The sequence below is a fragment of the Coloeus monedula genome (assembly GCF_965178545.1).
Source record: "Coloeus monedula genome assembly, chromosome: 15".
Classification (NCBI taxonomy): domain Eukaryota; kingdom Metazoa; phylum Chordata; class Aves; order Passeriformes; family Corvidae; genus Coloeus; species Coloeus monedula.
This window is the reverse complement of record NC_138795.1, coordinates 6,715,635-6,727,525: the sequence shown is the minus strand read 5'-3', so window position 1 is coordinate 6,727,525 and position 11,891 is coordinate 6,715,635. Positions and strand designations below refer to the sequence as shown.

At 57.4% G+C, this 11,891-nt stretch overlaps 2 protein-coding genes across 3 annotated transcripts; both read right to left on the bottom strand.

The window, feature by feature from the left end:
* Positions 1-33: 33 nt before the first annotated feature.
* Positions 34-4,161, bottom strand: CD74 (CD74 molecule). 2 transcript variants are annotated; one of them, XM_082291354.1, is made up of 9 exons: positions 4,058-4,161; positions 2,694-2,869; positions 2,491-2,582; positions 2,348-2,401; positions 2,067-2,162; positions 1,735-1,825; positions 1,183-1,371; positions 759-851; positions 34-637 (listed from the first exon to the last, which is right to left on the bottom strand). In XM_082291354.1, the coding sequence occupies exons 1-9, from the start codon at positions 4,126-4,128 to the stop codon at positions 630-632; spliced, it is 870 nt and encodes a 289-aa protein (XP_082147480.1). In that variant the 5' UTR covers positions 4,129-4,161; the 3' UTR covers positions 34-629. The 2 variants fall into 2 exon arrangements, with proteins under 2 accessions (XP_082147480.1, XP_082147481.1); XM_082291355.1 differs by lacking the exon at positions 1,183-1,371.
* A 3,914-nt stretch (positions 4,162-8,075) lies between these two features.
* RPS14 (ribosomal protein S14) lies at positions 8,076-11,106 on the bottom strand. The gene is made up of 5 exons (XM_082291360.1): positions 10,898-11,106; positions 9,543-9,693; positions 9,077-9,238; positions 8,817-8,893; positions 8,076-8,184 (listed from the first exon to the last, which is right to left on the bottom strand). Exons 2-5 carry the CDS (start codon positions 9,689-9,691, stop codon positions 8,117-8,119), a joined length of 456 nt encoding a protein of 151 aa, XP_082147486.1. The 5' UTR covers positions 9,692-9,693; positions 10,898-11,106; the 3' UTR covers positions 8,076-8,116.
* Positions 11,107-11,891: the final 785 nt, after the last annotated feature.

Genomic DNA, 11,891 nt, shown 5'->3' with positions numbered 1-11,891 from the left:
TTGGACAGCTGCAAACAGCACACAGAGCCCTGCTGGAGTTGCTTACAAGGCTTTCTTATTCAAAAGTTTATTTGAGATTATTAGCTTGTGAGATCATTTATAAAGGAACAATCAGATATATTCAGGAAAATTAGAAGCCCCTCTGCCCATAGTTACCCACTGCTGAGGCTGTAGGCGAATCTCTATCTACAAATCTGAGCACTCCACAATAAAAACCCATTACTCCAGTAATCTAGCAGGGCTGCAGCCTACAGGGATCAGTTAAGAAGCTGGTGGGGATTGTTTTGCTGCTTTAAATGTTTGTTCAGTGAAGGAAGCATTAGTTCTTCAGCAGGGGCGAGCTGTACCGCTGCCTGGATGCTGTTGGAGGTCGAGTCAAAGAGAACAGGATTTATGGATCTGACGTGGTTGAAGTAATTTTCCAGCCTGCTCTACCCACGCTCTGAGGGTACTCAGTGTCTGATGGTGGTGGCAGCTCAGCCCTGGCTGGTGCTCTGCAGCAGGGGAAGGGTGCCCAGGGATGCCCACTGTTAAACTGCCTTGGAAAAGCAATGTAAGAGCAGAAGAGAAATAGAGAAAAACAAAAAGGCAGGAGCTGGGATGCTGGAGGCAACTGCTGCCATCCTCTTCTACTCTTCTGTGTGGGAACAAGAGCAGGTAGTCAGTAAAACAGCTCAAGGACCTCCCAAAACCGCTCTTGATCGCCACCTTCCCCTCCCCAGCAGTCCCCAGGACTCTGGGGACACTTGGGCACTCACCTTTGCTTGCTCTCAGCTTAAGCATGTCCACCCCGGAGAAGATCATCTCCTCTGGCTCCACGGTGGCAGCGGCAGCACTGGGAGCAGCAGTGCCTGCAGAGGGAGGGCAGGACGTGGGTGCTGGACCCCGGGGCTGCCCCATCACCCACCCCCATCCCTCCGAGGGCAGCGGGGGAGAGCCTGTGCCCACTGCTGAGCTGGGGGCAAGGGGGGCTCATGGAAAACCCTGACTGCACACCTCAGCTCCAGCTACCTGCGGCGGGCTGCGGGTTTTGGGGTCCTCTCCAGCCTTAACGTGCTGGCACTGCATGGGTGAGGGGTGCACCCTGCAGCCTGGACTCCTTCCTCTCCTCTCCTAGCTCTCCTCCCTAATTCCAAGCATAAACACTGCTCCTTCCTCTCCATCCCCTCCCTGGCAACCTACCGGGACAGTTCAGCTTTCCCCGAGTCATAGTGCCCTCAATCTTGGTGCCGTTTTTGTAGGAGCACCAGCAGAAGCCGGTGGAGTAATGGCACTGCTTGGGCAGGTAGTCTCCATTCTCATCGCACTGTGGGCGGAAGCGGCCCAGCTGGTCATCCCCAAAAGCGGCCTCTGCCTGGCACTTAGTTTGCACTAGGGCAATAGAAACAGAGGGGACAGTCCATCAGCCCCCCAGGCCCATCTCCCCCTCAGCAGGAGATTCTATCCAGAAACAGTTAAGGTGAGCAAGCCCCTGCCTGGTGACCTTTCTGAAGCTCTTGGGCCAGCCAGGGATGGAGGATTTGGGGTGGTGCTCCAGCTGTTCAGCCTTTTGTTCACCCCAAATGCCCTACAGGCAGCAGGCAGAGATGCTCTGTGATGTCCTAACAGCCACGAAAGAGCGGCTCCCCACCGAACAAATAGGTCTGTGACTGGAGGGAGGGCTTGGTTCCCTGTGAGATGCCCCATGCCAACACTTCCCTGACCCTCCCCAGCTCAGCAGCCCATCCCCAATACCTTTCTCCGCTGGGATTGCCTTGCGGTCCTCCGACTTGGGGTTCTTGGCCATCTCAAACAGCAGCCATTTGTGCATCCAGGACTCAAAGGACTGCAATGAGAGGGTCCAGCACGTTAATGGGCATGGGGGAGTTCACCCCAGGGGCGCCATGTCACAAAGCTCTGGCTTGGACGGGGAAGGTTGTGAACACCATCCTCTTCCTTGAGGTGGGAGCAGCCCAAGCCTGGCTAAAGCCAGACTTTGTTTATCCAGGTGGGGATACCCCAGTCCCTCCCCAAAGCACTCCTGGATGGAAAGCAGGTGGGACAGGGTGACAGTGACAAGCACTGACCTTCCAGTCCGCATAAGTCATGGTGCTCCTCAGGCTCTTCAAGTTGTCCATCAGGTTGTTGTTCAGCTCCGGGAACATCTTACTGGGGTCTGCTTGCTGCAGAGCAACCACCACAGTGAGGGCCAAGAAAAATGAGGCGGGGGGTGGGGGTTGGAGCTCTGCTGGTATCAGCCAAATGGATGCTGCAGGAGGTCAGGAGCTCCCACCAGCTCTGAGTACCCCAAGAGACCCCAGACCAGTGCAGGACGAAGCTGTGGGGCAGGGAGAGCAGGGGACCTTACCAGCAGCAGGTGCTTCACTTGGTCCTCGGTTTTGTTGCTAACAGGGCCCTTGACCTCAAGAGAAAAGGCAGAGGGGCAGTGTGAGCACGGCAGCAAGCCCTAAGGGCAGCAGGCAGTGCCAAGCAGTGCTGGATCTCTCTTACCGGAAGGTCTTCAAAGGGCGCAGGACGCATGACCCTCATGACCAGGGGCGGGTTTGCCATGGCCATGTTCATCGTCTTCACTGGCTTGGCACCTGCCGAGGAAGGAGAACTGTGAGGGGCACCAACAGGGCTGGGTAGTCCAGGAGGGAGTCATCCCTTCTGCCTCTGCCTCCCACCACTCTGGTGCCCATGGGGCTACTGACCGGCAGGCAGCTTCCTCTGCAGAGCCTCCAGCTGCAGGTTCTGGGAGGTCTTGGTCAGCTTGCTGATCTGCCCGCTCTGCTGGTACACGAAGTAGATGGTGACAGCCTGGCCGGCGATGAGCAGGGCCACCAGGATGGAGAGCATGGAGAAGGCGGCTTTGCGCCTCAGCGCAGACCTGCGGGACACGGTCAGAGAGCTCAGCCGCCCGCCGGCGGCAGAACATGACATCCTGCCGTCACCCCCTCCCCGCCCCAGACAGCCCCGTCCCGGCGGATTTGCAACCAGACAAATGCAAATTCCCCCATCGATGAGAGCAGAAGTGAAACCTCAGCATGAGCACACCGGGAACCGAAACCCGCTGTGGGGGCGGGGGGAACTGGGGACACGGGAGGGGGAGAGGCGCGCTGCCAGGGGATTTTGGGGAACGGCATCACTCTGGGCATCGCCTTTTGCGGGATGGTGAAAACCACTTGGAATCTCGCTGGTCCGTGGGGCAGAGGACACGACTCATGGGGTGTTGGACCTGCCCCGCTGGGTGAATGCGGCACTGTCGAGGTGCAGCGGGGCCCCAGAGGTCACCCCCCGCCTCCGCTGCCCGGGAGGAGCGGACACGGCCCGGCCAGGGGACAAGTCCCGAACGGGACGCGCCGCACGGGCGTCTGCCCGGTGACTGGTGACGTCAGGGCTTCCCGGCCTCTGATTGGCTGAAAGTTTTGGGTGGGGTGTGCCCCCTGCGGGGGTTGGGCCATAGGGACGAGTTGGGGCCTGGGGGCGCAGCCCCACAAAGCCACTTGGGTCCAAGGTCCGCTCCTGCCCCATGGCCACGTCATCAGCCTGCCTGTCCCACCACCTCTTCGTCACAAAGAAAGAAGTTTTGCTTCCTCCAAAGCTTCAAGCCATGGCTCTCTGCCACACCCTGTGAGCCTGGCCACCCCATCGCCATGCCTTGTCCCCGGCTGCCCCAGAGATACAGTGACTCCTTTCATCCCGCTGCCACCCCGTACCCTCCCAATCCCATAGCCACCCAATTCCCCCATCCTACAGCCGCCTCACGTCCCCCTCCCATTGCCGCCCCATGCTTCCCATCCCACGGCCACCCAATTTCCCCCATTCCACTGCCACGCCCTGTCTCTGCCTTGCCGCACAGCCATGTTCCGGCTCCTTCCACAGCCCTCTTGGCTCCGCAGTGCCCCATTCCCACGGCCTGCGCCCCATCTTCTGCCCCATAGTCACTCTGTGCCCCCTTGACCCGACTGTATCCCCTTCCATCCCACAACCACGCAATACCCCCCTGCCCCACGTCCCCACTGTGCCCGCTTCGCCCTCCCCGTGCCCCCCATCCCCGTGTCCCCAGCTGTGGCACCTCTGGGCGTCCCCAACACTGAGCACGCCGCTGCCGCGGTCAGAGATGAGGTCCCGCTGCTCGTCAGCCATGGCTCCGCTGGGCTCACCGAAGGCAATGAGCACCCCGAGCGAGGCTTCTGGAAATACCCTCGGGTCCCCACCCTGCCCTGACACCCAGGGGGGGAAGCCAAAAGAAAAGTCCTATTGGCTGCTGGCACTTGCATCACTTGTTGCCAGGCAGACCTCTGCTCCGGAGGTCTCCAGTTCAGAAATGATGCTGGACACAGCCGTGAGCTCCACGGCCGCTCAATGGGGCTTCACTGCCCACCCCACGCCACGGGAAGGTCACGGTGCCCAGCCTGGTGACACCGGTGCCATGGGCCCAGAGGCTCAGGTACCTCCGGGGGGGCGGGAGGTGGTACATGGGGGGCAGGAGGTGAGAAAGGGAGGGAGGGGTCAGATGGGGGAGGTGAGAGGCAACGAGTGAGGAAGGAAGTGGGGTGCAGAGGTGGGACACGGGGGGTGGGACACCATGGGGAGGACCCCCTACACCAAAGGCTGAGCAGGACCTTCCGTGGGGGCACAGTGCAGGGTACACCCCTCCTCCCTGACCTTGGCTGCTGGGGGAAAGCTGCACTTGGGCTCAAGCCCCTCCTTGAGGGTCACTTTGGACCCTCCCTGTGTGGGGGTTCTCGGCCAGCACTTCTCAGGCTGAGGGGGCAGTGACTAAAGGACCAAGCACTTTCAAGCCCTCCTTCCTTCTAGCACTACCCCCCTTGCTTTGCCTGCAGCATCTTCCAGGAGCTGAACCCCCAAAGCCAAGAGAGGAGGAGCAGCCCCTCAAGGTGAGTGACCCCAAAGCACCAGTGGGAGTGGGGCAATGGGGGTCTCCAGCCCCCCCACAACCCCCCAAGTGCTACATGGGCAGGAGCAGCCATCCAGCCCATAATGCTGGGTTTTGGTGATTCTACACAATGTCCCAGAGCAGCGCAGGGATAACACACCCCCAACGCCCATGCTGGGCCGAGGGTCACACTGAGCCCAGCACCAAGCTGGCTCCTGCGTCAGGACTCAGCACAACCTTGGCCAGAGTTCAATCAAAAGTGAAACTGCGAATGTGGAATTAAAAGTCAGGCACCACTGGTCACCTGGCAAAGCCACTGGGGCTAGCAGGGACGTGTTGTTTCAGCCATTCCATTTCTTTTCCTGATTCAGTCCTGAGCCTCCCAGCCAGCAGGGACATACAACCAGCCCTGGGAGATCAGACAAGGGGATCATTTCGGAGCGTTTACAGGGAGTAGGGCAGGGTCTCCCAGCAGATGCTGTTGCTGGAGGAAACATGGTGGGACAGTGCTCCTGCTTTCCAGGTAGCAAACTGCAGCCCCACAGAGGTGAAGGGTTTTGGTACCTGGACCCTGGTCCCAACCCTGTGACCCAGCTGGGAAAGGCCTGGGCACCCAGGGATTCAGAAAATACCGGCCCAGGGGTGTCCATCAGCCTCACCCCAAAGGCCCAGGGGTGTCCATCAACCTCACCCCAAAGCTGTAACAAAGCTGTATTTAGAAACCATCAGAGGGGTTTGAAAAGAAAATAAAAAGGGAGAGGAAATTGAGAAAAAAGAGAGGAAAGAGAAGTAAAAAAAAGGGGGAAGAAAAAAGGGGGGGAAAAACAAAAGAACAAAAAAGCATTCCACGCATTTTTTGTCTCTCCCCTCATGGGCACTGGGAGTTTTAGGGGACACATGGGTTTTCCTCACAGCCTCAGCCCCCACTCAGCTCCTCATTTTGGGGCCACAATCCCTGCCTCAAGGCCACACTCCTGGTGCATTCCGTGACCAGCCTCAGCCATAAGGGGAACCAAAGAAAGTCTGAGCAGGAACTTGGCAACTGAAACCCCAGCGATTCCATGGAGCTGGGCTGGCTCTGCAAACCACAAACGTGGGTGATAACCTGGGGGTGGGGAACAGCCCCCTTCCCAGGCAGGCTGAGCCCCTTGAGCCCCAGCCTGGAGGGGGACCATCAGCCCTAAGTCAGCCCCTGCTCTGCACACAGACATTCCCAGTCAGCTCTTCAGTGCTTCGCACACACAACTTTCTGCCCAGGGCTGTGGCACCCAGGGTTTTTTCACTCTGTGAATTGATTTTCCAGGGAAGACACAGATCCTTTCAGAGCGCAGCTTCCATCCTGTCTGACCCTCCTTGCTCTCCCACCGCCTGAGGCTGGCACTGGATTGTCACCACTCTGTTACCCCAAGGCTTTGTATTTGGTGCTGCCCATCAAAAATTTCACAAGTCTTTTTTTGGGGGGAGAAAAAGCTATCTGGAACAAAGAATGGTTTCAGGACTCTGCTGAGGAGTAGGCCAGCAGAGCAATTGTTTCAAACAATGAGGTGGAATAACCCAGGCACATTCACAGGAAGCCATTCATCACCAGCTGGGCCTCGTCTCGCAGCTCTCAGCCCCCAAACGCTGCACAAAGGTTTGGGGAACAGACCCACATTTCCCACCGACCCTGACGTGACACCCTCAACAGCACAGGATTAGCCCTGGGCACACCTGAGGGGGAAAGGCTGAGCCACAGGGCCCACCAGTGACCCCTGACTGTGTGTGGGGATGGAGCACAGCCCCCAAGCAGCCCCATGCCCTCCACAGGACGAGCATCCCCGCCAGGGTGACACAGCGTGGGCAGGCACACGTGTCCCCCACCCATGCAGCCCAGGAGCCATCACCCAGCTACAGCTACAGGGGGTGCAAGTGATTCAGTTCCTCACTGAATCACTCAAGACAAGCTGGTTGGGTTAGGCCAGAGACTGTCTAGAGCCAGGAGACCCATCCATGCTACTCTGACAGGAGGGTCTTTCCCTCCAAAAAGGCCCAGGACACAGGCCAGGACGCTGCTCTGTGCTGGGACTTTGGTTTCTCTTCCTCATTCACCATTTCCTCTTTAGGGTTATGCATCAACACAGGAAGCTGCTTCAAAGACGTCAGGTCGACAGAGAAATCAGTGATTTGTGCTTTAATTGTGCAGCAAGCCCAGGCATCAGCCTGCCCATGGCACAGCGCTGCCAGGGCACCGCATGGCACGGGCTGGGCGTAGTGACTCTGCTCAGCCAGCCCTGTGTGCACCAGCACGGCTCCAGCTTCTAAGGGTTAAGGGTTCCAAATCCACCTTCCTGTAGAGCAGACACCTTCCCTTTTCTACATCTGCTCTATAAACCAGCAGGGCTGAACCGGCCTGGAGCAGGGTGGGCAGCAGAGGGAGTGAGGGGAAACACCTCCCCCTGCACCAAGAGACAAGCAGCGTCTGCTGAGTTTTTGCCACAGCAAAGGTCCTGCCTTGGCTTTGTTTTTGCTGTAGAGCTCTCCCCCAGATGTGCCCCGTGAAGCAGCCCTGGGAAAGAGTAACTCACATGGAACAGCGACAGCTTTCACTGTATCCTAAGCGTACCAAAAAGCAGAGGAGCTGTTGGCAATGCAGTGTCCCACTTCCTGCTCTCCACTGTCCTGCCCCCTCCTCCTTTCAGCTCCATGTTGGCTGAGCTGCTTCTGGTTTCATGTTTTCAACACCTTCTCCACACAGAGTTCAAAGAACACTTTAAGTACAGGAAAACAGTGATTTGAACAGCAAATAGTGCACGTTTAAGACAGTAAGGGAAGTTTATTCTAACATTTTCCATGGCCACATAAAAAATAACAAATAAAGCACTATGGCTGTGCCAAGGGAAATGCTGGCTTAGGAACAGATGTCCAGGCAGAGGATTTTTTCCACAGAAAGGGGAAGTGATGCATTAAGCAACATTTTGCAGAAAACCCAGCAGCAGTTGCTTGCTCCCAGCCCAGCTTTTTTTTCCAGGAGATGCAAGAGGTCATGACTCATTTTGAAAGTATCTTTTGCTATACAAAGCCCAAGACCCGTGTGGCTTTAGAGCAGCCAGCCTGGTTCCCCTCCAAGCCAGAGAGGCCCAGCTCCAGAGCACAAGCCATCTCGAAGCTCCTCGGCTTCTAAGCACACCCCAGTAAGAAAACACAGAGCTAAACAGAGGTTTAAGAGAGCTTTAATAACAGAAGGTGCTGCGCTGGTTACAGACGACGTCCACGGCGACCACCCTTCCTGCGAGTGCTGTCGGAGGGGATGGGGGTGACATCCTCTGCAGGGAGAAAATCCAGAACACAGTCACCTTCCAGAAACCACCTGGGCACAGCCACCCAGCCCCAGGCATCACCCAGCACCTCAGCACTCGGACACCACAGGAGCTGCACGTCTGCAGAAGGAACTCTCCATGGAGTGAAGGTATTTGGGAATTTGCCACAGGCTGGGTACCCAGGGCTTTAGCGCTTGTACACAAAAATCCCCATCTCCCATCCCACTTAAACCAAGCAGCCACAGCGTTTCCAAAGAAACACAGGATGCTTGAAGAATTTTCAGCACAACAACCACAACTGCATCTTGTGACTCCCCCACAAAGTTCAGGACTCTCCCTCCAAGAGCTGGAGAACTCCATTATTAGTGAATCACCAAGACCAACAACATATTCTTAAGTGACTGAACAGCTCTGTGACATCAGAAGAGCAGCAGCATCCTGCTCCAAGCTGGGGATTGCCCTGCACATAGAAACTGGGGTTCTGAGTACTGCTCTCACCACCTGCTGGTGAACTGTCAATTTAAGGATCTCATTGGAGCCATCAAAGCAGCCATGAAGAACATCCCAAAGTTAAGATCATGCAGCATAGATGCCTACAAAGCTCCTTTCACTAAATAATCCCTTTTTTCCTCACTCACCAATGCGGCCGATCTTCATTCCAGAGCGGGCCAGAGCTCTCAGGGCTGACTGGGCACCAGGTCCAGGAGTCTTGGTCCTGGAGGAGAGTCAGAACCAACAACCCCTTCAACAACTCAGGAGCTGAACACAGTTTACAAATAGCCAGCAATATCAAAGTCACACTCTCCCCACGCCAAACCACCCTCCTCCTGGTCCAGTCTCATCCACCATCAGCCCCCACAGCCATGTCCCCATCAGTGTCCCAGCCCCCCCACTGTACCTATTGCCCCCAGTGGCACGCAGCTTGATGTGCAGGGCGGTGATGCCCAGCTCCTTGCACCTCTGGGCAACGTCCTGGGCCGCCAGCATGGCCGCGTAGGGAGAGGACTCGTCTCTGTCCGCCTTCACCTTCATCCCACCTGTCACACGGCAGATGGTTTCCCTACAGAAGGAAAAGGTGACGTTCGGGAAAAAAAAGCCATTCCTTGTTCTTTCCCCAAGGCAGGTTCTGCCTACAGACAAAACCTGTTATTGCCAATGTTACCAGATCAATAAGCTGCCACACAGTACACCATATTGATCAGAAGAGCTCACCAAGCCACCCAGTTCATGTACATGCACCATCCCAACTCACAGCTCAGCAAAAACTCGAGCATTTTGGTGGAACCTCCTGCCAAACCTAGTTTGCGCTTTCACACCCGAAGGAGCTGGGTACTGCAGCGAGGTGATGCATGTCTCATACTCACTTGCCAGACAAATCGGTCACATGGACAAAAGTGTCATTGAAGGAGGCAAAGATGTGGCAGACACCAAACACATTCTCTCCTTCAGCAACCTGTGGTCCCAAGCTGATGACCTGCTCTTCCTTCTTCTCCTTGCCCTTACGAGGTGCCATTTCTGAAAAACAACAAAACAGATGTATGAGTGTTGGTAGTTTCCTCAACATTGTTAAAGAACTTGATGGAATTCCTGCTATTGCAACCTTTCATCAAGCAAGAAAAATGAGTTACTATTGGCAAAACACAGGTAAATTTGGGGGTACAGGTAAATTTCTTATAAACCCCAGGATTCGCAGCTTCGCTGTATCCTGGCACACAGGTCATCACCTACAGCTGTTAGTGGAGTCCCTCCTGCTGCATTTCACGGCAGCTGACGTCCCCAAGCTCCATCACAGCAGTGCACAAGGGAGCTCCTTTCCTTGATAACCAGCCATGCCGAGCATTTCCCCTTGTTTACGCGGGTTTATGGAAAAAAAGCCACCAAACCAAACAATTACTACAGACCCAGTATTGTCAATAAGCCCCGAGTCTGCAGACCTTTTAGGTACCAGCTTAGGTTCTTCCATGTTACTGGTCTCTCAACCACATCCTTGGGACTAGCCCAGTTAAGTCTCCTGCCCCTGAAGCCCACACCCAGCGATGGGAGACAGCAGGGGCAGCACTCGGCTGTGCTCGGTTTGGCGGCCAGGAATCCCGTGGATCCGCTCCCAAGCACAGAAAGACGGTTCCCTATTGCCCTCTCCTGCCAACCTCCTGCTACAGCCACTGCCCTGCACAAGGGAGATGTCCGGCCACTGAACCGCGGTGACCAACCCCAACACAACCCACGCTCACCCTCGGTGGTCCCCTCTCCACCAACAGCCCTGAGCACTGTAACATCCATTTACATCAGTGTCTGCGCGGCCGCTGCGATAGCACCACATCCCTTTCTCGACACATTCATGGCGCACAGGCTCCACAGCGCCGTCCCCAGCCCAGCGAGGCCGGTACAGCACACACAGCACACACCGCACACGCTGTACCGCCGGCATCGAGCTCCGAGCGACGAACCCGCCGCGTTTCAGCGCTCAGGGACGCAGCCCCGGCCGCTCAGGGTGCGGGGGAGGGCCGGCCCGGGGCCCAGCACCGCCAGCCGGGAGCTCCGCTACTCCAGCCCGCGGCTCTCCCGCGGCCCATGGCCCCGCTCGGCCGAGCGAGCCTCCCCCGCACCCAGCGCGCTGCCCCGCGCAGCCCCGGTCCCGCGAGGACGGGCGGCGGGCGCGGAGGCCGCGGCGAGGCGCGGGCGGGCGGATGGCGGCGGATGCGGCGCGGCGCGGACTCACCTGCCCGTCTGCTCCGGCGGCTGCCGCGGAAAGGAAGCGGCGGGGTCAGGGGGCGCGGGTCACCGCCTCACCCGGAAGGGATGGTGGGAGGCGGCGTGTCCGCTGCCGCAGGCACAGAGCTGTGCCCCGATCCCAGTCCCTCCGCGCCGGCCGCCGCCGCCAAACCGTGGCCGTCTCTCCCGAGGCCAAGCCGGGCCGATCTCCCCAGGACGGCGCGGCCGCCTCTCCCCTCACACAACTGGCGCCGCCGGCTCGACCCCCCCAAGATGGCGGCGGCGTCTCCCTGAGTCCCTCCCCAAGATGGCGGGTGGGTGTTTGCGCTTCTGACGGAGCCGTCCCGGGAGAGCTTTGGAAACGAACCGGTGTGAAAAACAACTGGAGGGAAATGGGTGTAATTCCAGCAAGCATCCTGCTTCCCCCCGGCTACGCCCGAGCAGTCGGCTCTGCCCCGGCTCAGCAAGAGCCAGGTTGGGGCGCAGGCGTTTCCCCCTTGCTCCGCAGTCGGGGCTGAGCACGGCCAGGGGTCCCGGGGGTCTCCAGGCACCAGCTTGTCCCTGCCCCGAGCTCAGGCGGGAGCCCTGACCGCGAGGAGGTGTGCAGGAATTCACCCACAAAAGAATGTATGTGGTGGTTTAATATGTGTACGTGGGATATTTTCATCAAAGAGCTGATGGGAGAGGTTTCAGTCTTGATGATTCTCTCAGGAGCTCCGGCAGCTGATGGGAGAAGCAGAGACTGCAGCTGTGAACTGAGCGATAGTGCAGGGACACCTCCCACAGCTGTGATCGGAGAGGTTTGTTCCACCTCTACAAAGACAATGTCAGTTTGTAAATTTTTACATAAAGGTGGTCCAGCAAGGCAATGTTTTCTGGTTCCAAGTGATTTAAAAAGTGCTCAGGAGAGTAAGGATGGGGAACACCAAAAACCTTCAGAACAGAAGCACAATGAAATTGAGTTTATAGCACTGATGAGATGCTTCCTGGGTGGAATCCTG

Bases quoted from the DNA above. Each gene is read 5' to 3' on its own strand.
- CD74 (XM_082291354.1), bottom strand. From the start codon at position 4,128: ATGGCTGACGAGCAGCGGGACCTCATCTCTGACCGCGGCAGCGGCGTG. The intron at 2,402-2,490 runs GTAAGAGAGATC...TTTTCTCTTGAG, and splicing joins CGCCCTTTGAAGACCTTCCG to GTCAAGGGCCCTGTTAGCAA. The intron at 2,163-2,347 runs GTAAGGTCCCCT...GTTGCTCTGCAG, and splicing joins AAGTGAAGCACCTGCTGCTG to CAAGCAGACCCCAGTAAGAT.
- RPS14 (XM_082291360.1), bottom strand. From the start codon at position 9,691: ATGGCACCTCGTAAGGGCAAGGAGAAGAAGGAAGAGCAGGTCATCAGC. The intron at 9,239-9,542 runs GTGAGTATGAGA...TTCCTTCTGTAG, and splicing joins GTGACCGATTTGTCTGGCAA to GGAAACCATCTGCCGTGTGA. The intron at 8,894-9,076 runs GTACAGTGGGGG...ACTCTCCTCCAG, and splicing joins CGTGCCACTGGGGGCAATAG to GACCAAGACTCCTGGACCTG.